Here is a 26,175-nt window from a genome sequence, read left to right as displayed (position 1 = left end):
AGGATTTTCTATATAGGTAAAATAACCCTCATTTTAAATGCCTATGATGTCCTGTGATTTATGGATTTGGCTATTCTCCTGGCTGCTTTTATAAATCTGATTAAAGCAATAAGATTAAAATATATATTCCTTTTTAAACAGATGCAGAAAAAAATGCTTTCTATCTTCTCTTGCCATTTAACAACACAATTACATTAGCAGTTTGATTATTGCATTTTATATATTAAGCTGGAACATTTTAGTTCTGCTGCCTTTTATGAATGCTGAAAAATGAGTTTTACATTGAACATCTGTATTTAATGAAAAATATATTAGGTGTTAGCTTTCAGTTCACTGTATTTTATGGCCCCAAAAAGTGGCATTTCTTTGCTAAAAGAGACACCACGACATATTTAACAGTTGAAATCTATTGACTCAAATGAGAGTTATGTTCATAGCCTGAGAACAAAAAATGGCTTCATATATTTGGATAGAAAAAAACATTAAACTCCATTTAAAAAATCTTTAAAAGAGCTATAATTACAAGAAAGCAATCTGTATATATGATGGTAACAGCATAATCTATAGTAAAAACTAATGCTAGAAGCATGCAAACAGGAAAATAAGGTCTTCTTCAATATAGCAACCATTGCTTATCCAAGTCACCCCACTGATTTTAATGGGACTATCTGCATGAATTAGGATAGCTGCTTACATAAATAAGGGTTATTTAGATCAGGCCCCAGCTGAACTTACTGTCAAGAGATCCCAGTTTTCATGTGCAGACTTCTAAGAATTTCCTAAGACCCATTTGTGCAGTGAAGTCATGGGATTACTAAGAGAACCATTCAGGCAGTTAAAAATCTCTTGAAGACATCTATATGTAACTATAGTGACCCATATATAGACCTGTTGAACCTATGAAATACACCAATAGAAGGATAGGCTTCCCCAGTACTGATGCACATAGATGCACACAGATGAACAAGGATTTTACTTCCCACAAGACCTCTTTTGCTCAAACTGAAGCAGATACTAGACTTAAAAACAGAACAGGAAGCAAAGCAAAAAAGACAATTTTACAACAGGCATACAGAACCATTGTTCAGGTTGACAAGAAGGTGATTAACTCGCTTCACAACAGATGATAAAAGCTGGAAGCCAGTGAGTTTTGGCTCCCACAAGAGACAAGTGATCTTATATTGTGAAAAGTCAGCAGCAGAGAAATAATCAATGTCTACTTGAAATGAAATACCTAAGACATCCCAAAGGCATATTGGGTCAGAAGGAAAAGAGGTGAAAACTCAAGGAACATGCAACAGAATGAGAATCATTCTGTGTCAGTGCCAGAAGAATCATTAGAGGCACCAATACTACCAGTGGCTTGATTTTCAGATGCCTACATCTCCAACTGACTGGAGCTGCAGGTGCTCAGCACTACTGAAAATCAGTCATAAACATCATGAAGGATGACAAGTCCGAGTAGCTAAAGTGAAAGTATAAAATGCCTAAAATGAAAGTAATGTTACCAACTAGAGCTAATCAACACATTTCTCAATCAAAATTTGAAATACTAAAATTTTCATCAACTTTACAAATTTTGAAATCTTTAAAACCAGCTCTCCTAGTAGCTGTGCTTTGAGAAAACCAACAAAAGACACACAAGGTTGTGATCAGATGTAACTGACTCAACAAATAATTGAGGGAAAAAATCTATTTCAAAGTTAAATATCCATAAAAGGGAATAAAGGGAGGCAGTAAGGAAAAAGAATGCAATGTTTCTGTATGAGAGTTGTATGCCAATGAGATTATGTAATAATAGTATGGCATGATTATACTAATCCTGTGTTAAGCATGTGACCATGCCTACTGTGAAACAGAAGTTTCCAGAAGTTCAAGGAGAACTAAGCTCAGTGCTTGTGAAGTAGAAAAAATATGCTGAGCTTCCTCCCCTGATAAACCTAGCTCCTGGGTGCTTTATAAGCATTACAACAAACTCTCAAGCTAAAAAACTCAAAACACCTACTCCACAGAGCTAATTGAACCTAATTCTTAAATCTAGTACTTCAGTGACCTCTAAACTGGACAGGGCTCAGAAGGGCTGCCACTTTGTACAGTAGGCCTCATTGTTATTAAACTCAGAAGAGGGGTGACAGGGCCAAAGCCAACTGTTCAGGAGTCTCTGAAAAGCCCTAGCCCATTAAATTTGATCTGTGGTCTTATGTGGCTTCAGATTTGGCAACCTGGTTCAATCAATCCTGAAAAGAAGTGGGAATCAGAAGGTACTGAAGTTCCTATCAGGTGTAATGAGGCAATGGACATTACACTTTAAAAGAGATTAAGGAGTTGTCTTAACTACAGAGGTAAATTAACCTAAGTCATGCTACTCTAGCTACGTGAATAACATAGCTGGAACCGACATAGCTTAGGTCGACTTAGTGCAGAGTCTTCACAGCACTAGGTCAACAGGAGACACTCTCTGGTCGACCTCCTTTACTCTTCTCGGAGAGCTGGAGTACCCATGTTGACTGGAGAGTGCTCTGCCATCAATTTAGCAGATCTTCACTAGACCCGCTAATTCAATCCCTGATGCATCAATTGCATCAGGGTCAATCTCCCTAGTAGTGGAGACCAGCCCTAAGTAACTGCTGGAACATAGGCTAGCTTATAGCCAGTTTGGGAGTAAAACAAGTGAAGTATCCCTGTTTGGGACTTGACACACTGACTCTGCATTCCCAATATGCCATCTTTTCCAGCTATCCAGTGTAGAAGGCAGTGATTGTACAGAGGCCACGGCCCAGATCTTCAAAGACATTTAGGAGCCATTTATTTCAATGGGAGTTAGGCACCTAAATACTTTTGAGGATCTGGGAACACATCCTTCTTCAGCAAAAAACTTAGGTGCATGCTTAACTTAAAGCACATGGCAGTCCATTTCAAAAGAACTCAGCTCCAACTGAACAACCATGCTGGGTGCTGATCTCTTTTGAAAATCAGCCCCCTAATTTCACAATGGGAATTATTGGGTGCTGACTGTTTCTGAAAATTGGGCTTTTATTTAGATACCTAAACACAAGCTCTTTTGAAAACAAGGTCCTAAGCATGATTCTGAGAATTGGAAAAATCTTGCCCTTATTGTAGAATACAGAATGATAATTATAAAGAAGGGAGGCGGGGAGTGGACTCTATTAAGAGAAAACAAAATATGGGAATAAATTTAAAGGCCACTAAATAAAAAATAAACAAACACAAAGAGCTGAGAGTATACATCCATGTCAGAGCTAAAAATATTTTCCAAATAGGGCTGAAAGAGACCATCTAGTTCATCCCCCACACTGGGGAAGAACTAAATATAACTAAACCATCTCTGTATCTAAGCCTGTTTTTTAAAAATTTCCAGTGATGGGGATTCCACAGCCTGCCTACATAATCTGTTCCAGTGCTGAACTGCCCTTATAGTTAGAAAGTTTCTCCTAATATCTAAGCTAAATCTCCTTTGCTGTAAATTACGCCAATTACTTTTTGTCCTACATCCACTGGATATGGAGAACAATTGACTACGGTCCTCATCACAACAGCCCTTATCATAATTTGAAGACTGATGTTGCCCCACAGCCTTTCTTTCTCTAGACTTAACATGCCCAATTCTTTCAATCTTTCTTTATGGGTCACGTTTTCTAAATCTCTTATTTTTGGTGCTCTCCTCTGCACTCTCTCCTATTTGTCCACATCTTTCTTGAAGTGCGCTGCCAAAAACTGGCCACGGTACTCCAGCTGAGGCTCACCAGTGTAAAACAATTACATCCAGTGCCTTATACAAGACATTCCTGTTAATGCATCCCAGAATGACATTTGCCTGTTTTTGCAAGTGCATTGCATTATTGACTCATTCGATTTATAATCTCAGATCCTTCTCTGTAGTACCGCTGCCTAGCCAAGTTTTTCATGTCATTCTTCATGCTGAATCAAAGCAAAGGGACATTGTTTTAACTCTTCAGAGTTAATGGGGGATAGGGGGTCATAGAACGACTGACCAAAAAACTAAAAAACAAAAACAAAAAACCACCATACACAGCAATAGTACACATCTCAGTCTTCTCTGAGCTCCTCATCTATTTCAAATCACAAATTCAAGTTGCATTGCCCAGCTCTCCTGAATCTATTGTCCAAACCTCTATTTACATTCACAGTCTCAGCCAGTACATTGTCATGGTTTTCAGTTTGTAATTCTGAGCTTAAATCATAGAAGCTGGAAGCAAAACTACTGTCACCTTTATTTCCACTGATCAGTATTTGCCTCTGCAAATGAAACTCCAGGGATACACCTGCCCCATTCAGTAAATAGATTCAGACCGTACTCTTCGCAAAAGAAGATATTTTATGTATTTGTAAAACTCTATACAGTAGAACCTCCGAGTAATGAACACCACAGTTACAAACTGACCAGTTAACCACACACCTCATTTGGAACTGAAAGTACACAATCAGGCAGCAGCAGAGACCAAAAAAAAAAAAAGGCAAATACAATATAGTACTGTGTTAAACATAAACTACTACAAAAATAAGGAAAAGTAGCATTTTTCTTCTGCATAGTAAAGTTTCAAAACTTTTTAAAGAACCATAAGGTTTTGTTCAGAGTTATGAACCATTCCAGAGGTGTTCATAACTCTGAGGTTCTACTGTATTGCTGTAAGTCCAAGTGTGTCTGACTTCCTGTCTGCCTGACTGTCGTGCAGCTTAAGTGGCATGCAATGTAAATTAATAAACAACAGCTAAGTGAAACAAAAGTGTGTCCTGATTCAGCAAAAACAACAATGCATAGTCAATTAAGAAACTTGTTTTTAAAAACATGGGCCAAGTCTCCTGTCTTGTGAAGATATGCGGTAACTCCCTTGAAACCAAAACTTGCATAAATGAGAGGATCCATCTGTAAAAAGTAGTGGGAGAATGAAACTGCTGGAAACTGTATGCTGCATAACTAAAACAAAGCTGCACTTAACTAGGTTAGCACAGCACTGTGAAGGGTCGCAGTTTGACATGCATTTGAAAATAAGATTTTTAATTATATTTGGCATTTCAGACCCTCCTGCTGATGCCACTTTCTTGCTGAAAAGTGACCTCATTCATGATCTTGTCAGTGTGAGACCTATGTGTTACTGACTGTAAGCAGTTTCCATTTTGCTTCATTAGCGATTAGTAGTACTTTCCTGTTTAATGTTTAAGCAGAGTGTTCAATGTTTAAACCATGAAGAGCTTCTTGTGACTTTAAATGTTATTAAAATAGAAAAAGAGAGCTGTCTAGTGATTAAGCGAGGGTTAGGCATCAAGATTCTCACCTCTATGGCTGACTTGGGCAATTCTATATTTACAGTGCCCATTAACTTCAATGGGAGTTCCATGCACAGAAGGCTTGTAGAATCAGCCCCTTCTTTTGTGACCTTGTTCAGACATTTCAGTTTGCTGTGCCTCACTTTCCCCATCTCTAAAATTGGTGTTAAGAGCTGTTGTAAAAAGCTACACAATAGACACTTAGAAAGCAGAACAAGAAGAAATGTTATTGTTCCTATAAAACAGAGGGATTATGTTGCATATTCTTGAAGACCATGTACTGACATCTTCTCTATTAACTGTTAACATGTGTACAGACATTTCTCCTAACAATGATATTTACCTTCTTTACAGGTAATATTGTGAGGTGAATTGCAGGTAATATTGTGAGGTGCATTTTTATAAAAGCCTTTAACATGCTCATTTGAAAAAGCACTATATATATACAGTGGTTTATGTGAAATTGTCACTGAGAAGGTTCAAATCATAGAATCAAAGAAGTGTAGGACTGGAAGGGACCTTGAGAGGTCATCTAGCCCAAACCCCTTCACTCAAAGCAGTACTATGTAATAACTAGATCATTCCTGATAGGTTTTATTTCTAACCTGTTCTTAAAAACCTCCCATGACAGATTCCACAACCTCCCTAGGCAACTTGTTTCAGTGCTTAACTACCTTGACACTTAAGAGTTTTTCCTAATGTCCTATCTAAACCTCCCGTGCAGCAATTTAAGCCCCTTATTTCTTGTCTATCCTCAGAGGTTAATGAGAACAATGTTTCACCCTCCTCCTTTATATACTTAAAAACTGTTATGCCCCCTTCAGTCTCCTCTTCTCCAGACTAAACAAACCCAGTTTTTTCAGTCTTTCCGCATAGTCATTCTAGACCTTTAATCATTTTTGTTATTCTTCTCTGGACTTTCTCCAATTTGTCCACATCTTTCCTGAAATATGGCTCCCAGAACTGAACATAATACTCCAGCTAATAAGATCTTATCACTGCAGAGTAGAGGGGAAGAATTACTTTCTGTGTCTTGCTTACAACACTGCTTTTAATACACCTCAGAATGGAGGTTTGCATTTTTTGCGATAGTGTTGCACTGTTGACTCATATTTAGCGTGTGATCCACTATAATTCCCATATCCTTTTCCACGGTACTCCTTCCTAGGCAGTCATTTCCCATTTTGTATGTGTGCAATTGATTGTTCCTTCCTCAATGGAGTTCTTGGTATTTGTCTTCATTGAATTTCATCCCATTTACTTCAGACCATTTCTCCAGTTTGTTCAGATCATTTTGAATTTTAATCCTATTCTCCAAAGCATGTGCAAATCCTCCCATCTTAATATCATCTGAGAACTTTATAAGTGTACTCTCTATGCCACTATCTAAATCACTGATGAAGATACTGAACAGAACTGGACCCAGGACCAATCCCTGCAGGACTCCACTAGATATGCCCTTCCAGCTTGACTGTGAACCACGGATAAATACTCTGAGAATGGTTTTCCAATTAGTTACACACCCTCCTTACAATAACTCCATCTAGGTTGTATTTCTCTAGTTTGTTTATGAGAGCAACTTATAACCCACTGAAGAACAGAGACTAGAATGGAAGTTATAACTTACCCTTACAGTGCTTACTATCACAACTACTAAAATACGGATGCCCCTTTGGCACCTGAAGGGTTAGCTAATAGTTGAAACCTTGACAAGATTTTTCAGTTAGGAGGAGAAACAAATTATATGATTCAAGTACTTCTTTGACTGAGCTTGTTTATTTACAACAAGGAATATACATAAAGTCCTGTTTCCCTGAACAGAGTAGAAACAGGATGCATTTTCCTGACTCACAAATTACAAGTCTCTTTCTCCAGCGGCTCCTGTGCCCCATAGAGATCTGTCTTTGCTCCCGCTTAGGGCTATGCTCACCACTTCTCTCACTGTCTGCTCACTTTCTGCCTATCATACCCATGGACACACACAGCTCCAACCAAGCAATACCTCAGATCTCATATTTGCAATCAGTTCCCAGGAAAACCTCTTGGCTCACATGGCTTAGCTCTGATTGGCTTTATCATACAATGCTTTGCCTTGGGAGGCAAATTCTTATACTTTAGCTATCAATACACAAAGGGACATTTAAATGCTCCTTCCATTTAGCCTGAATGAAAAGTCACCCATCGACTTTAACCAGGTCTGAAATTGATGTCAAGATCAAAGAAATGATTGAGGGCAACCATTAACCTCTTTCATTGTAACAACAAGAATACTGAAACACACAAAGACATACTTCAAATAAATGTCCATTTTTCTGTTTCAATATTCAAATGTTTCAAGGACCAACAGTTACCAGGTGAAGAACTATGTTTACCTAGCTAGTTGCTTGATAAATAATGTGAATGCGTACCTCTTTTAAGAAAGTCTTTCTGATCTTGCTGATGGCTGCATGCATTACTCAGAGGGAGCCAGTTAATTGGAACTAATTATTTGGAAGGGAAAATAGTCTGGAGAACCACTTTTCCAGTTGAACTAGAGGCCAAAAGTTAACATACTAACAAGTGTAATTTGTCAATAATTGTATTTTAAATATGTGTGTGTGCTCATGCATGCATACATACATACATATATAACTATATAAATATTCTTACCCAGTAGGTTTGTGAGCCACAGCGCAAGATCCTCTTTCATTGGTAATAAGTTGGCCTCATGTCTGCTGGCCAGCCACTGGCTGTACTGGTGCATATCAGAAAGGCCAGGTCCTCGTGCCGTTGGGCTCAGAGCACTGCACATTGTTTATCCACTTGTAATACCTGTTTTTTTAAAGAAGTACCTCATTATACTATATAAGGCCAGAAGCTTTTCTTTTTTTTTTTTTTTAAGTTTATTGATGGTGCTTGAAACGAACTATGATCTTGGGATGCAAGATGTCAGAAAAAGCTATATAGGTCTAACACATGGAAACAACATACACGATGAAAGTCTTTTTTTGCTAATGGAGCATTTTGTTGGTAATTTAATCATATAGATAATGTCTGTTTTATTGGTACTCACCTGGTACACATGTTCCCAACAATCCACTACTCTGCAAAGAATAATTAAAACCAAATCAAAATAAACATTTTGAGATACAGACCTAACAATTCATTAGGACCTGATCCAATGCCCATGGAGAGCTTCAGTGGGCTTTGGATTAGGCCCTAGAACAGCGTATGAGTATGGGAGTTCTGCAACTACAACAAACCATTAACAGTACTAAATAGATACTCATTCCACCAAATGAAATCAGTCAGTTCCACAGATTCATTGTCATAAAAAAATACAAAGAATCCTTTATACAAAGGATATTATTTAATTTACTGTATTATTCTACAAAAAATATACAAGGCATGGCAGTCTTGGAGGATAAAGTTTATCCACAAAACAGATACAGTAGCAGTACAAGCTTCCGACTTCACCGTCCCGACACAAATGCTAATGGGTCTCAGTTCTAAACTATGGAAACCACCTCTAGAGGTCAGAGAGTACTTCATTTTCCCATTCAATATTTTATTCCTTATTTAATTTTTAAAATCATTTCCATAGCCAGAGGTGTAAAGTGCTCACTGGAATTGTAGTTCTACTAGTGAAGGTCAAATTCTGCCATCTGCTGCATGGGTGTGCTCAGGAAAGAGGGTGTCAGACTCTCCCTGTCCCTGTGAAGCATAGTAGGGTTTCAGCCTAATGCTTAAGAGAGTGCCAAGTTAGGGGACTGGCTACTGTCCCAGCTGGCACACCATGGCTCCTAATGAGCACAGTCAGGACCTGGTCAGCCAGCTCATATGCTGCATTGTGCAAGGGGCATTAGGTAGGGTTCTCACTGTTCTTTTCCAAAGGATCAGGAAGATGCTTATTTACCCTGGCTATTCTGTGCCATTGTGACCTGCACTTGTAAGGTGATTGCAGGGCAGGATGCACTGCTGATGGCTGTTTCCTTCTGCCCCGTGCACAGTGCCTAGAAGTCATGAGTCAACCCATATGTAACAGTGACTTTAAAAACAGGGAAGAACAACTTGCTATCCTATGACAGTGGTCAGTGTATTAGGGATGGCAAACATAATATAGTGGAACCCTGATTTTATGAACATTGATCTTATGAACGACCTGTTATATGAACCATTTTTCTGCCAATGATGGCACGTCTTTCTGATGCCATATGTGATTTCAATCCAGCAGCTCCACAGATTTGAAAAGACAGATTTGGTGGCAAAGAGAAGATATGGATCTCTCGAAGAAAAATCAGGCATGCATTTGTTACCATTCATTATGTACACAATTATTTAACAATGAATAAATTAACATATGCATTGTATCTACTGTAATTTTGAGATATTCAATTTTATTAACTTCTGGATTTTATTAACTCAATATCAAATTACCGTATATACTCGATCATAAACCAGTTTGATTATAAGTCAACCCCCCCAAGATTGATAAGTAAAAATGGAAAAATTTTATAACTCGTTCATAAGCTGACCCTATAATTCAGGGATCAGCAAACTTTGGCTCCCAGGCCATCAGGATAAGCCGCCAGTGGGCTGAGATGGTCTGTTTACCTCAAGCGTCCACAGGCACAGATGTAAACCTAGGTAAACAAAGTGTCCCGGCGTGCCAACTGCTAACCCTGATGGGCCAGGACAGCAACTGGTGGGGAAATTTTTTGGCGGGGGAGAAGCTGGGAGTCAGGGGAGTAACCCCTATGATCACCTCCCACATGACCCCACCCCTAGCCCGGGACCCCCACACTCTTCCCATCCCATCCCTTCAGGATGTCTCTGATCTGGCTGGAGCTACTCCAGCAGACTGGACAGCGCAGCTGCAGCCGGAGGGCAAGACCAGGCGGCGTGGCCACAGCGTGTTCCAGTGGGCTGGGCCATGCTCCCCTCAAGGTAAAAGTAAGTTTTTGAATTATCATTAGAACTTAGATGTACGTTGGTAAGAGACAAAAATTACAAATAATGGGCCTGATCTTTAATTGCTTGTGCAACAAAAACTCCTTTGCAAGTCACGGGACATTGGAGTGAAAAAGGTATGCAATTAAAGTGCAGCTCTGCTCTGAAAATTGACTATGTAAAAATGGCTTCATGGTTTATAGTTTTTTGGTTAACGACATCCAGGTCAAATCTGCTCATTTTTCTCAGGCAAACAGCAAAAGATTTTTCAAGCTGTCAGCTCCGCAAACTCAGCCTGGAATCTGACTCTCCAAGTGGGTTCTTTCTGGCCCATACATCAAAACCAATAAATATTCCACAATCAGAACTTATTTCAAAGCTTTTCTATGTCATTCATCACCACAGTAGCTGAGTGCCTCAAAACTCTACAGTGAAATAGGGAGGTATTATCATCACCATTTCACAGCTAGGGGAACTGAGACTCAAAGAGGTTAAGCGACTTGTCCAAATTGTCACAGGGATTCTATGACAGTCAGTATTAAAATCTTCTCTACCTCCTTCCTCTCCAGAAGTTATAAAGGAGTCAAAAAGTTCTTCTCCTGCAGTTAATAATTAGGTTGATGTGTGAGCCAGAATGTAATCCAGGTCACTCTCCCATAGCTGTTTTTATGGGGGAATAGTAGCAAAAACTTATCTTACTCATTCAAATAAATACATATGACTCAAGATGCACAAGGGAAGCAAAGTAAAAGGTAGCATTTTTGCACAGTCACTTTTTAGATTTCTAGATAATACTTTAAAATGATAATCTTTTTATTTCATTTATTCTCTGATACATTCATTGGAAAATCTAGAAACTGCATCATTGCTCTGGAAGAAATAAAAAGAAACTGTGCTTTAGGATTCTCCTTGGGAGCAAGCTGCCTTTCTGCATCCAAGGACACACATATGGTGAAATGTTCCCCACCAAGGAGTTCCACCAATAAATGTTGAAACTGTAGTGTGGCTGTGATACTGCTGCCACTGTGGTTATTTCTACACTGTAATTAAAAGCCTACATCTGGCCCATGCCAACTGACATAGGCTCACAGGGCTCAGGTTAAGGGACTGTTTAACTGCGGTATAGACATTAGGGCTTGGGTTAGTATCCAAGCTCTAAGACCCTGCGAGGTAGGAGGATCCCAAAGCTTGGGTTGCAGCCCAAGCCCAAATGTCCACATTGTAATTAAACAATCCATTAACCCGAGCCCCCTGATCTGAGTCAGCAAGCATGGGCCAGCTGTGGGTGTAGTGTAGACATACCATGTTTGACTTTTGGTGGTACTGGGGCTGCTCCAACCTAATTCTGTAGGCTGCATTATACATGACTGCCACTAGGGGGTTTCTGGAGGCACACACAACAGGGAATATGGAATTAGTGCAAAAAAACAGACAAAGGACAGCATTGTCTGCACATGTTCCCTGCAGACCCAAGAGCATATGGGCTTCTGCCAGCAGAAGGAGGCACAGAGCATGGAATTCAAACATACATGTTGCTGTTTCAGTTCAGACTCACAGTACAGGGCTGTTTGCACACACTCCCTGCTGGCCTAGTTCTTCCATTTTCCAGACCCAGCAACAAATAAAAGATGGGGAGGGTTCTGAGCAGAAGGAACTTTTGAGCCCGGTGGTGATGGGACTTAAGGTTGCCAACTCTGACTGCAGCTATTCCAGAAGTTGTTTTTCCCCAACATGAGGTAATGTCATTTTCTTAAAATATCCTATTAAAATCTCCAGATTCCTTTCAACAGTCACCAGGAGATTGATGCTGATTCTGGGAGACTCCAGGCCAATCCTGGAGGGCTGGCAACCCTAATGAGAGAGGGGAATAGTACTGATCATGGAGGTCTGGGTGTGTAGGGCGGTGACTGGTGGGAGAAGATTCACACTCAAGGGAATGTTTCTGAATGGTAGTGAGTTTAGGTAGAAAGAAGAGGGGGTCTCAGTATGTAAAGGGTGAGGGTGGCTCTTCTGAGCTGTTAGGGGTTGAAAGGACCTGGGCAGGGGAAGGGTTCCAAGCCAGGAGTGGGACACACTGAGATGTTATGGTTGAGTTCAGGTGGAATCAAATCAACTGGTGAATGGGGTGTAGGTGAATTGGTGGTGTGTGCATGTGAAAGGGGGGATTGTAGGGGAACAGCTAGACTGGCAGGGGTGAGGCTAGGATGAGGAAAGAACAGTGAAACAATCACAGATGGATAAATACTATATCCACTGCCTTTTGTAAACTTTCACTATTTCTCTTCCTAAAAGGGAAGGAGGGTTTCCCTTTTTTTCCCAGTTCTCCACCAACCTGTCTTATCCCCCACAGCTAACCACTTCCCTTTGACACCCATGACCACTTTGAGAATAATATCAGCCTAAAAGAAAAGGCTGAAGATTGGTAGGTTTGACCCTGTGCTTTCAAGTTGTCAGTACCAGTGGCAGTTGTGGAATTCTTTATTGTTTTTTGGGTTGGTTTTTTTGTGCTGATACTGACCTTCCTCATATTAAATCTGGGAAGTTCATCCAAACTGAATTTAACGCTCCACAGTGACTGTGTGATTAAAATATCTGGCTTCCACTTAAACACTTGTCTCAGTTCATTTGATTAGAATTACCAGCCCAAATGTTGCCTAGTATCATTTCTCTACACATTGGTTAGGATTTTCAAAGAAGCCTAAGGGAGACAGACACCCAAATCCTACTGAAAGTCAATGGGAGTTGAGCACCTAGCTCTTGTTGAAAATCCCAGCCATAACCAAGGCTGGATCCTGCCGTCTTTGCTCAGGGGAAATGAACTTTCTGTATTTTGATCCACTTTCCCGTAGTATCTGAAAATCTCACAATCTTTAATGTGTTTATGTAGTGAGACAGGGAAGTACTGTTATCCCAAGTTTACAGAGAAGAAACTCAAACATAGAGAAATGTAGGTACATCTACACTGTGAGAAAAGATCCACGGCATGGACACAGCTGACGTGGGTTAGCTGACTCGGGCTCATGGCACTATAAAATTGCAGTGTGGGCATTTGGACTCGGGCTGGAGACCAGGCTTTGGTATCCTCCCCCCATGACAGGTCTCAGAGCCAAGACTCCAGTCCCAACCCAAACATCTACACTGCAATTTTTAGCCCCACAAGCCCAAACACTCTTAGTCCAAGTTAGTTAACCCAGGCTGCAGGTTTTTTGTTACAGAATAGACATGCCTTAAGTGACTTTCCTAATGTTGCACATTCAGTCTGTGGCACAGCAGGGAACTAAATCCTAACCCCAAAGTCAGTCTAGCCCTGGCTCATCCCTCCCCTCATTGAAATCATTAAGGACTCTACAGTCTAGCCTTAAGTTACTAGCATTTTGCCCCCAAACATTATTGTATGTCAACCATAAAGCCATTTATATAACATCAGCTATAGCAAAGCATTAATATCAATTTGTATAAATGCAAGTAGAATTTCTCTTGTTATGGAATCTGTCAGCTTTTCTACAAGAAATTATCACCAGACACGCATAAGAATTTAAAAAACTTACCACTAAAATGCCTTGCTCCTCAAGAAACAAATTTCATCCACTACTCTTCTGAAAGTGACATAAGCTAAGACAGAACGTTACTTACATTCTGTTTTGTTGCAAGTCATATTTATGCAGTGCAATCCTTTTTTCCCCCATCTCTTTGACAGCCATAAGGCATCTCAAATTCTTAGGCTCATTGTCTAGGTAAAGAATTCAGTTCAGGATAGTTTACAGTACACCTAATGACACATAACAGTTTCAACAAGTTAGAAAGTTACATTCCTCCTTGTTTGCTGCCACCAAACAGTGAAGTTTTTATTTTGCTTTACAGTAGCACATTTAGTTTTTTGTGTACTGTAACTCAACTGAGTGTGTTGCCAGCAGTGTAATTTAAACTATCTGCTGATGTTCATCAATGATCATCAGGTGTAAGCCATAGAGTCAATTAAGCAATTTTCTGTTATTCTTCTGGCTTTTTGTTGGGAATAATTATTACTGCAGAAAGCACCATGAATACTACACATTGTTTATTAAAAAGCATAGATGGGTAGAAGAGAGAACAGAGAGGAGAGATGGTCCAGTGGCCCAGGCCTACCCTAGAACTCTGCAGATGTTTGTTCAATTCCCTGCTCCACTACAGACTTCTTCTATAACCTTGAGCAAGTCACTTGGGCCTAGATTCTCAGAGGTATTAAGGCACCTCACTCATTCATTTCAATGAATTCATTTCCTTTGAGGATCAAGGCCTTAGGTCCCCACCTATAAAGTGGGGATAACAGCACTTCTCTTTGCCACAGGGGCACTGTGAGGTGCTCAGACTCTAGGGTAATGAGGGACATGTAAGTATCAAAAATAGGGAAATAGTAATGGGATACAGCACCTTTCACCTCTTACCATTACAAATCAGCACAGGTAAGCAATGACTGAAAGTTGTTACCAGCTGAAGGCTATTCAGTGGCCTTCATGAAATGAATTGTGTTATCTTGGTCCATTTTGTACTGGATGGGCATTCACATCAAACCCTGTGTCTGCAATTTCAGCAGAGCAAGGGGCTGAACAGGTGCATAGCCCAAATTCTTTTCTCACTGCTCGAGTTTGTCCTTCCGGGTCAAAGGTGAGGCAGAGTATTGCAGCAGTATGGTAAACCTTTTTCTGTGGCTACCAGTGCACTACTTGCTCTGTGGATTAATAGAAGTTTTCAGTATCTAGGACTGCAAAAATCAGAACCATTCAGGTGATTTGTGTTAGGATATTAAAACCACACTCACACCAAGATTTTAAAAAAGTGTTTGGCAAATGAAGTATTTTCACAAGCCAAATAGAGACTGTGTTCAGTACTCTAACCCAATTCATTCCTGGTGCTAGGGCCTACCACAAGTTTCTCTACACCACTTAAGCCTAGCCTGAAGCTGTATGGGTATGCTGAACAGCAGAATGAGGTAACTGTGTACCTGCTACATGTCGTGGAACTAGTATCTGTGCTGGCCTAGATTCAGAGATTCCACGGTCACAATGGACCATTGTGATCATCTAGTCTGGCCTCCGGTATAACAAGGCCATACAACTTCCCCAGAATTATTGCTAGAGTATATCTTTTAGAAAAACATCCAATCTTGATTTAAAAATTGTCAGTGATGGAGAATCTACCACAACCCTTGACACATTGTTCCACTGGTTCATTACCTTCACTGTTAAAAATATACAGCTTATTTCCCATTTGAATTTGTCTAGCTTCAACTTCCAGCCATTGGATCATGTTACATTTTTCTCTGCTAGACTGAAGAGCCCATTATTACGTATTTGTTCCACATATAGACACTTATAGACCTCAGTCAAGTCACCCGTTAACGTTCTCTTTGGTAATCTAAATAGGTTAAGCTCTTTGAGTCTGTCTCTACAAGGCATGTTTTCTAATCCTTTAGTCATTCTTGTGCCTCTTCTTTGAAACCTCTCCAAATTATCAAGAACCTTCTTAGATTGTGGGCACCAGAACTGGACTCAATATTCCAGCAGCAGTCATACCAGTGCTAAATACAGAGGTAAAATAACCTCACTACTCCTACTTGAGATTCTCCTGTTATACATCTAAGGATTACATTAGCTTCTTTAGCCACAGCATCACACTGGGAGCTCATGTTCAGATGTTTATCCACCATTCCTCTCTCCCACACCCCACCACCTCTTACAGAGTCACTGGTTCCCAAAATAGAGTCCCCATCCTGTAAATATGACCTACACTCTGTGTTCCTAGATTTATACAGTTACATTTAGTGATATTAAAATGCATATTGTTTGCTTGCATCCATTTTATCAAGTAATCCAGATTGCTCTGTTCTCTTCATTATTTACCACGCCTCCAATTTTGGGGTTATCTGCAAATTATATCAGTGATGATTTTGTGTTTTCTTACAGTCATTTGATAAAAATGCTAAATAGCATAGGGTGAAGAACTGATCCCTGTGAGGTTCCACTAGAAACACTTCCATTCAATGATTTCTCATTTACAATTACATTTTGAGTCCTATCACAATTAGCAAGCTTTTAATCAATTTAATGTGTGCCATTGTAATTTTAATATTGTTCTAGTTTTTTAATCAAAATGTTGTGCAGCACCAAGTCAAACACCTTACAGAAGTATAATACATCCTCACTATTACCTTTATCAACCAAACTTCTAATCTCATCAAAAAGTTTGACAGGATCAGTTTTGCATTAACTCATGTTGATTGGCATTAATATTACCCTCTTTTTATTCTTTATTATAATTCTATATCAGTCACTCCATTATCTTGCTCAGGATCAATCTCTGTCTGACAGGCATATAATTACCAGGTCATCCAGTTTATCTTTTAAAAATATTAGCTTTCTTCCAATCTTCTGGAATTTTCTCAATGTTCCAAGCCTTATTGAAAAGCAATATTAATGGTCCAGTGAGCTCCTCAGCCAGCTTTTTTAATACTCATGGATTCAAGTTATCTGGACCTGTTGATTTAACATGTTCAGCTTTAGTAGCTGCTGTTTAACATCCCCCTGAGACATTAGCAGAATTGAAAGTGTTATCATATGATATGACTACATCATCTGCTTTTCCAAAATACAGAACAGAAATATTTATTGAACACTTCTGCCTTTTCTGCATTATTACTGATAGTTCATACCATTTCTATCTAGAAATGGAACAATAACATTGTTAGGATGTACTTAAACTCTCCCTTACTATCCTTGACTCAGCCTATGTGGGACCAATGCAGAAAGTCAATTTGCAAGTGAGCTGGTGTTACCTAGGACTATTGAAGGAACTATTGATCTGAATTTAGGCTGATCCAGTGCCCTCCATGTTCTGCACAACTGGTGTTCAAGGGTTGTGTGGCAACCCTGCACCTTGGTCATGGATTAGAGGGGTGAATTTCATGCATATAACACAAATACTCAGGGTTTATGCTAGTGGGCCAAATTTCCTTCTGTGTGAGATGAGAGTTTGGAAAGCATACTAGCTGCAGAAGTAGCAAACTATACTATAAAGTAAAAGGTTCACATGATACATAACTCAGCAGTAGCTTCACAGTCACTGGTAACAGTGGGAAAACATCTTGGAAGTGAGTAGCCAGTGCTTTCACCACAGGGACTGCAGTCTAATGCTACACAGAAGCAGTGTATACTGCCTATGTCTGCAGTTGCAGCTGATGTCCCTCTCTCAATCTCCTGCTGACTTAGAGAGTAGGTAATGTATTGGATAGCAGTCATTTTGGAAAGGGAGAAAACTGAGGATCAAAAGCCAGAGCAGAGCTCATGACTATCTGGCATGGATCTCTGCTGGATCACCCTGTTAGTGCTAATCACATCAAGAAGGGGATAGAAAAGAACAAAATTCTGGCCCTTCAGCAGAATTTCAGTGTGTTGTTTGGTGCATTGGTTGACTCATTTGAAATAAGCATATGCAAATAACTACATATTTGGGGGGTTAGCAAAAGAGGATATTAAAAATTAGCAATTTTAATAGATCAAATTTTCATCATTAGGGCACATAAATTTCAAACACAAAGTCTATTTGTGTAAGCAAACATGAACCTGCACACAAATGAGGTCTCTTATATGCAATCATTGCTTTCAGAACAAATGCAGGTTTTGCATACACAATAATTTTGAACATAAAATATGCAGGTGAAATCTAAACACCCACATTTGAAAAGTTGATCTTACTAATGTTATTAAAAACAAAAATACAAGTTGTCCTTTGCCCAGTGCTTATGGTCCTGCAGACTCAGAACATGTATGAGATTAGTCTACAGACTAAATGCTGCATTTGAAATAATCTTTTGTTTTGTTCCTAATATATACATTAATTAACATCTTCCTGAGAGCTACAGAGGTAAACAACAATTTATGTAATTGTTTTCCTTACTGTCTGGAAATTCTTCCCAGTAGCAAAATCTGCTAGACAGTAGAATAACTTCCCAAGGGAAGTAGGGGAACTTCCATCACTTGAGACACTTAAAACTGGACTAAAAATAGCACTAAATAAAATAGAGATAACAATCAGATGTTGGCAAGGACAGACCATATATGATCTAATCGGTCTTGTCATCTCTGACTTCTAAGATGCTATGACGTACTATAACGTACCACAATAATTGCTCTCATTGTACCCTTTAACTCTTATGAAATAATAGAGACTATACTTATCCAATTCTGATTTTGCTGCCATGACAGATTATTCTTACTGGACCCTTAAAGAATTTTACCTTCTATAAGAAATTAGATGTCACTCTTACCTACATTATTTTAAGTACACATATCTCTAATTTTAATTAGAGAGACAAGGTGGGTGAAGTAGTATCTTTTATGGGACCTCACTCATCTTGTCTCCTAATATCCTGGGACCAAGATGGTTACAACACTAATTTTAATTGTCTTTTCTAACTACATGAGTTAATAGGATAAAACCTATTTGCACAGATGCAGAAAGCAAGATTATAATTTGTAAGAAATTCATTTTTTCTAGTTACTTTATTATCCTTATAACGATACACAACTAATGTAGCCCAGTCTTTCTGGTGCTCTCCCAGATTAGCTTGGAGTATACTGTACATGTTAAAAAGGAGGGGGAATAGAGGGGAACCACCATCTGAAACTCATTAATCAATTAGAATTTTTAAGGGCTTACATCAAAATGTGATCTAGACTGATAAAGTAAACTCTCATTCACAAGAAGCTTTTGTCCCTTGTGTTATGAACATACAGGATACAAATGTGCACTGTACTTAAAATGTGTATCTGGAACCTGGCACAGGATTATATATTGATATTTTGAACTTATAAGACCCTGGGTTTGAAGCCAGCAACAAATTAACTTAAAAAAAAAATCTTTCTAGGTTACTGAAAGCCTAGGAATTTTAAAGACTGTTTTTACCAGAGACAATGTTGCTGTCTTGCTAAATGTCTGTCCCACCAAAAGGAAAGCAGGAATGTCATTTGTCTCTCTCACACACATAACAACAAAGCTTTAGGAATGTTTGATATTAACTTTGCCATAAAATGATATGTCCTCAGTAAAGATCCTAAGGCAGGCAAATGATCTAATAATCCTAAGGCAGGCAAAAATCCTGATAGGTGATTTGCAGGACTGCAGGGTCTAGCTCTTACTCCTCATTTTTCTATTTGCCTAATCAAAATGATAGTTTAAAAAATCTGTACAGAAAGGTCAAATCTAAATCTTAGTCTCCTTTAGCAAAAGAAGTGATAAAATGTATTACAGATAGCAAATTTTAATAGGTGTTTGCTTCATGAGTTTAATTATGTTTTTAAATGCCTGCTGATTTGTGCAGAATAATGTGGGTTTATTGCCAATAATCACCAGGTCCTATGACTTTGCATTTAATTCTTAAATGTTGCTAAGCCTGCTCCTGCTCCCATGAAATCAATGGCCAAGCTTAAAATGACTAATATGGGAGCAGGACAGGTGCCCCTAATGTTAAGCCTGTCTCCTTTCTGATCAAAATTATAATAAGGACATAGGGGTTTTTGTTGTTGTTGTTGTTGTTTTCAAAAGCCCCTAAGTGATTCAGGGGCCGAAGTCCCACTGAAGGTCAATAAGAGCTGGGTGGCTGGAAGCAATGCTAGTTCCACATGCCTCACCTCCTTTATCACGGTTTGGCTGAGGTTCCAACCTGGGTTCCACACTGTAATTCTCATCAGATGGCCTATTGTACCATATGAAATGAATTTAGGAATGTCAGCTAATTTCCTATTAAATCACAATCCCCATCACAAAACCATTACACTTGGCACAGCCTCGGCTCGGCAGCGAAGAAACAATCCAAGCTTTAATGTGCGTGGAGACTGGAATAAAAGTACCTTCTCCCCCCTCCCCCCCGCGCAATTTCAAAGAAATGTCAGATGTGCTCCGGAGGTGACCGGGAGGAAGGCTGCAATGCGTCTGCCACAGATATTAGCAAAGAATGCTCAGTCCCTTTACCTTTCACGCGCAGGCAGAGCAAGCCATGCTGCTATGCTAGGCGATCGCCCTGCTGCCCCGCATGGCTGCAACAAGGAGAGAGCATTCCTCGAACAGGAATGGATCCTTTCTAAAAAACATATAAATCTGTGGAGCAACCAGAAGATCCCAGCCTAAAAAGCAAAGCCTGCCAGCCCTTCCGCTGGTTGTGTCTATTGCGTGAGAAAGAAGGCAAAGGAAAAGAGCTCGGTTTAGAATTAGCGCTGTCCTGCCAGCCCTTTGGGGGTGTCAAGACTGCCCTAATTCCAGTGGCCCAGCTCTGTGGGCAGAATGATGGCACTATAGTTTGCCAATGCTGTAAACAACCTACCTTTCCCTCTTCTTCCAGCCATAGGGCTGGTGAACGGAGTAGGAGCAGACACAAAGCAGAGCAGGGTCCCGAATGGTGCGCGAGACATGTTACAAGACTTTCATGCAACTAAGGCAAAAATATTCTCCTCCTGGGATCATTCTGAATATTTTGTTGCCAAACACTCACCCCTAGCCCGAACCCTAGTAAGTGAGCAGCTCACCGTCTGATCCATACTATTCTGGGTGGTTAGGATTAGTTTGCTCTCTTCGGGGCCCATGCATATGAACCCGGACCGATGGCTTTGCCGTGGGTGAGTGTAACACCGGCTCATTAAAGGAGAGACAATGCAAACATTCATGGAAGGTTTATCTGCATTCAAAAGCGTTCGTGTTAGTCGCGCGCAGAGGCTGCACCCTGGCAGACTCCTGAACTGGAAATAATGATTCTCAAATCATGAACGTTGCTTCCTTCCAGCCCGCCGCCACTTTGCTGCCGTGACACTTTCAAACTCCGGATCGTCCGGGGAGAGGGGGAAGAATGCTTCCCCAATGAGTAGGCAAACGAAAGATTTTTACCTGTGCAGAAGCGCACCGATTGCAATTTGCAAACTTCCTAGCCCCGCTCTCCCCTCCCCTTGCCTATACCTCTGCTCCAGCGCTCTAAGCAGTTTCCCCTGCTGTATCCATTAATCAACTCTTTGGAGGTGAGATTTCTTGCAGTTTCAAGATAAGCGGAAGAAAACAAAAGAAACCCCACTCTAAGGTGACAAGCTGAAGGGAAATAATCTTTTTCTTGCTTAAATTCCCCGACCCGTCTCTCAATTCAAATGCAGCCGTGAAACAAACCAAATCAAACACATTTTAAAAGAGCCCGGGGTCTGACTTCTGTAAATGCAGCCAGATGCCTGCACTAACTGCAGTAGAAATTAGCAGAGCTCTCTCCCCGCGTTAGCCATTTATTAGTGGCCAGCATGCCTCACCCCGCACTCCTTAAGCGCTTGCTTGGAAGAAATCTCACTCACTTTCTTCTTGCAAAGCCACAAAGCCCTTCTCCTCCTGCAGCCCGTCCCGCTCTCCCAGCCTGAGCACACCACCACCAGCAGCAGCAGCACTGCCACTCTTCATACTTCTGATCGCTCCACTTGGTGCTCTCTTTGGGAAACCTCTCTCCCCCCCACCCCCTCCAGAAACAGATTTCCTACATTTCATCAGTCCACATAGACTGAAAGGAAGTTAAATGCTTACTTTTTCTGGGGGACGGCAAGCGCAATTGACACTGAATTACCCTTGAAACTCTGAGATATTGTATTACAAGCCTTTGGCAGGAACTTGGCGCTTAGGTCCAAAGTGCCTTTTATTATTATTCCCCTTCAAAACTATGGTGGGGAGGGGCAGGGGTGGAGGAAGATCCCATATTTTAAGCTTAGACTTTTTTTCCCCAAAAAATTGCTGGCTAGGATTTTTTTAAGCACTTACTAGCACCATTTTATATTATAAACCGTTTGATTTTGCTGCCCGTAATTTCAACTTTGTATCTTGTGGGCATTGTGTCTTTGATAAAGAGCTTTAATTACACTTTTTCTCACAAGATTTCATACTCTTCTATAATATATTTTAAATTAAAATAGATACAGAAAAATATATGGAGATATACCCATCTCATAGAACTGGAAGGGACCCTGAAAGGTCATTGAGTCCAGTTCCCTGCCTTCACTAGCAGGACCAAGTACTGATTTTGCCCTAGATCCCCTCAAAGATTGAGCTCACAACCCTGGGTTTAGCAGGCCAATGCTCAAACCACTGAGCTATCCCTCCCCCTAAAACCAAACTTCTTGTATCTCATAGAACTGGAAGGGACCCTGAAAGGTTGCTGAGTCCAGATCCCTAGATGGCCCCCTCAAGGATTAAGCTCACAATGCTGGGTTTAATAGGCCAATGCTCAAATCATTGAACTATAACACTGATAATTCAATGTTGTGCTTCTAAAAGATCTACTAATTGGTGAGGTGTTTTGTTTGGAAAGGTGTTTAAGTTGTTTAAATACCCACCCCACTTTTATTGCATTCGGTATATTTCAATGTTATGGTAAATGACAGAGATAATGTTCCCTAACTGTTGTTTATTAGTCCATTTTTTGTATGTGCAGAGAAGCCGTTTCATGAATTCAATAGAGGGAAACAGATGTTCAAACTTCTGCTTCTCCTTGTGAATGGATGGATATTATTGTCTGGTTGAGTTTTCTAATGGTATCATGTTATCACTTTCCATAAGAAAGTCCCAGATGAACAGCACACAATTATTTTTCTTTCATAATGCTACTTAATTGCTCTGCCCTATGCACATTATGAACCATTATACTGAAATGGAATTGTCTTAACCAGTCAGAGTGGAGAGATGCAGCTCATACTGACCCTTATTTCTCAGAAATGCATTTTTTTTCACTCTGATCAGCTGGAAAATCTGATTTGCATAATTAATGCATGCTTATTTCTCAATACCCTATGTAAGCAAATTACAGTACTCTGATTATTAACCAATCAGTTGATCAGTAAGTGGAGGTTTTATGTAAATTAATGTATCCTGACTGGCTATTCTAAACCTGGCTGGTTTGGCTATTACCTGCACAGCTGGTTTTTTTTTCATCAAATCACTGAGACTCCATGGAGAAGTACATAACTGTGATGACATTTATCCATCGTGTAAGTATCTGCACATTATTAACGAAACTCCTGGAGTCCTTGCTCAGCATTTACAGTGTAAAACTTGGGATGGATGTTCTGAGGGCGGTATCTTCTTTGTTTAGTCCAAGATCCTAGAAAGGCACATGGAGGGATAGCTCCAAAACTGTGCATAGCCCTCAAAACTCCGCACTGTTATGCCCAGGAGAAGAATAACAGAACAAATACTGAATTAAAATAAAAATCTGACAACAAGTAAAGTGAAGTTAAAGACTTCATGTGAATTTGAGAAACAATCTTTTAAAGAATAATGAGCAACATTTATATTCCATATCAGTTCAGTCTTAAAAACCATCTTGAGCTGAGAAGGAACTTTCCAGTACCACTGTATTGATGAACGACCTGCTGTCATCTAATAGAAAACTTTAAAAACATTCCATTTAGAAAATGTTCTGTGTCTCTAGCTGAGTCTTCCATGCATGCACTATCTCCAAAGCACATGACTTCCTACTATATTCAGGAAAAATCCTACACATGGACGATTCATTCTCATAGAGTTTGGCTATATTTAATCTTTTTATACTTTTATTATTTTAGTTGCTATGATTACTCATCATCACTTGGACAAGAATTGTCAAATGCTAGAAGGGGAATATGTAACATACCGTACAACAGTTAAAATCCAGAACACCTGTACAATTTAACCGTATCCAAGAAGGACTGGTTGGAACAAACTACCAAGCATGCATCTGAAATCAACATTATACATATACTTTGGCGCCATCAGTAGTTACACCACAATTATGAGTGCATTGAGATTTGCACTTAAAAGGTTAGGACTAAAATCTCTTTTTCCTACTTTAATAACTGAATCTAGCATTTAAATTTAACACAGTAGCTTATCAAACAATCTTTGAATTTTCTGTGTAAGTTTATGTTAACTTGTTAACTTTTGCAGAAGAAACCATAAAAATGCTCCCCTTTTGAAATTTTGTCCTGTTTTCTTCAGATTTCCTTGGATCCTTCTAGCTGAACAAGAGTCCCCCAAAACATTCAGCTTTATGCACTCATTCGGGAAACATCCAGACACAGACCACCACCAAAGGAGCCTGGGGGATGAGTGGGCATCAAGGGGAGGGGCAACTATAGAGAGGGGGTAGCAAGCAGAGTGAACAGGGCTTGAGGAGGCCTGAGGAGAAAGCGGCTTGTGAGAGGATGCCTTGGTCCGCAGAAAGTCTTAGTCAATGCACATTCAGTTTCAATTATTGCTATTCTGTGTCAAAATTACTACCACGTTTAGGACAATATGTTCCATACGTGGTCATTCACATAACTTTAAGAATAGGAAGGGTGACATTACCTCTGAATATGGTATTGCTGAGACCACCACTTGAATATTGGGTCCAGTTCTGTTGTCCACATTTTTAAGAGGATGCTGAAAAATTGGAAAAGATTCAGAGAAGAGTTATAAAAATGATTTGTGGTGTAGAAGACATGCCTTATATGCCTCTAAAGTAGTTCCAACTATTAAACTTATGGCTAAAGTTAAGAGATTATGTGATCATGGTTTATAATTATCTACACCGGGAGAAGCTACACTAGAAGCTCTAACAGCTGGAAGTTGGAGTCAGCAAAGTTCAAAGTGGAAATAAGATACAAATTTGAAGGGGGAGGGGGTAATTAATAAGTTACCAAAGACTGTGATATGTTTTCCATCGCTTGGAGTCTTTAAATCAAAATTGGATTTTTTTCCCCTCTAAAATAAAAGCTTAAAAAAATAATCAGAGGTTACAGTATTTATCTTGATGCAGGAATTGTTAGGTGAAGTTCTATAGCCTGTGTCATGCAGAAGATCCCATATGGGAATTCAGCATTTTTATATCTTCATTAAATAGAGTAGACGAATGAACAGATTGAGGGTAGTATGCGTCATCTCTGTGTTTGGCAGCTTGAAGAAGAAACATAAATATTTTGAAAATGGGCAAACTTTCAAAAGAATTCAGTCACACATTGAAAGTAACAACTGGATTCATCATTTCAACTGTCATGAAAATTAGGCAAGCCAGAAATTAACATTGTCTTTATAAACCCATTGCACATGTTGATTTTATAAGCATTTATCAATTCTGCACTAAAATTTACATTTTTATGAATAATATCTACAGACAATTTTGACACTATAAGGAAATATGATTTACCTCTTATTGGGTAAATTTGCTTTACCACAAACACTTTCTATAAGTATAGTTTACACATCATTTATAACTACTTCAAAAACTTTCACAAAGTTTTATTGCTATCTGTCACAATTGTGAATTCATTGCTATAGAACACAGTCTGAGCAAAAATACCAAATGACATTGTGTTGACAATTGCAAATCTCAACAATAATAAATTGGTTCATTTTTATCATAGACTTGATGTATTAATTAAGGCATCACTACTCATGTTGATGCTCTTATGTAACCTTCCCTAATACAGAAAGGAGACTGATGATCTGTATCTGGCTAGATATGTACAACATTCTGTCCAGGATAGTGGAAAATGGATGCTTACCACAGTAATCTATGACATTATCACTTCTAGAATTGGCTAAAAATAATTTAAGGTACCATAGCTCTTACAACCATTCAACAATAAGAAAATCCTTATCTGCACAGATTACTACTGTTGTTTTTTAACATGCTTACTAGTTTGCTAGGTGCTTCACAAAACATATAGAAGACACTGTTCCTCCTCATAAAATGTTATAATCTAAAGGTCAGATTCTGCCACTCTTACTCACACTGAGTAGCAACTTATTCCACCAGCATCCCCAATAAACTCAGTGGGGCTGCTTATTACAATGAAGTACTACTCGACATAACTAAGGGTGTCAGAATCTATCCACTATGGACACAAAAAGCAACAAGGTGAGGGGGAGGTA

At 39.5% G+C, this 26,175-nt stretch overlaps 1 protein-coding gene across 5 annotated transcripts in view; it reads right to left on the bottom strand.

Annotated features, from left to right (window-relative positions):
* Nucleotides 1–26,175, bottom strand: part of GAS2 (growth arrest specific 2) — a 157,027-nt gene that overhangs the window by 108,861 nt on the left and 21,991 nt on the right. Inside the window, exons 1-4 of one of the 5 annotated variants that reach the window (XM_030560176.1) lie at nt 21,552–21,676; nt 20,793–20,941; nt 8,360–8,390; nt 7,957–8,118 (exon numbers count right to left, since the gene is read on the bottom strand). In XM_030560176.1, the coding sequence (XP_030416036.1) occupies nt 7,957–8,098 (142 nt within the window). In that variant the 5' untranslated portion in view covers nt 8,099–8,118; nt 8,360–8,390; nt 20,793–20,941; nt 21,552–21,676. Of the gene's footprint in view, nt 1–7,956; nt 8,119–8,359; nt 8,391–8,911; nt 8,966–20,792; nt 20,942–21,551; nt 21,677–24,609; nt 24,685–26,175 lie in introns of those variants that run through there. The other 4 variants (XM_030560178.1, XM_030560177.1, XM_030560180.1 and 1 more) reach the window with 4 other exon arrangements.

Source organism: Gopherus evgoodei, chromosome 4, assembly GCF_007399415.2.
Source record: "Gopherus evgoodei ecotype Sinaloan lineage chromosome 4, rGopEvg1_v1.p, whole genome shotgun sequence".
Lineage (NCBI taxonomy): Eukaryota > Metazoa > Chordata > Testudines > Testudinidae > Gopherus > Gopherus evgoodei.
Note: the sequence above shows the minus strand (reverse complement) of the source record. Positions and strands in the feature narration are given on the sequence as shown.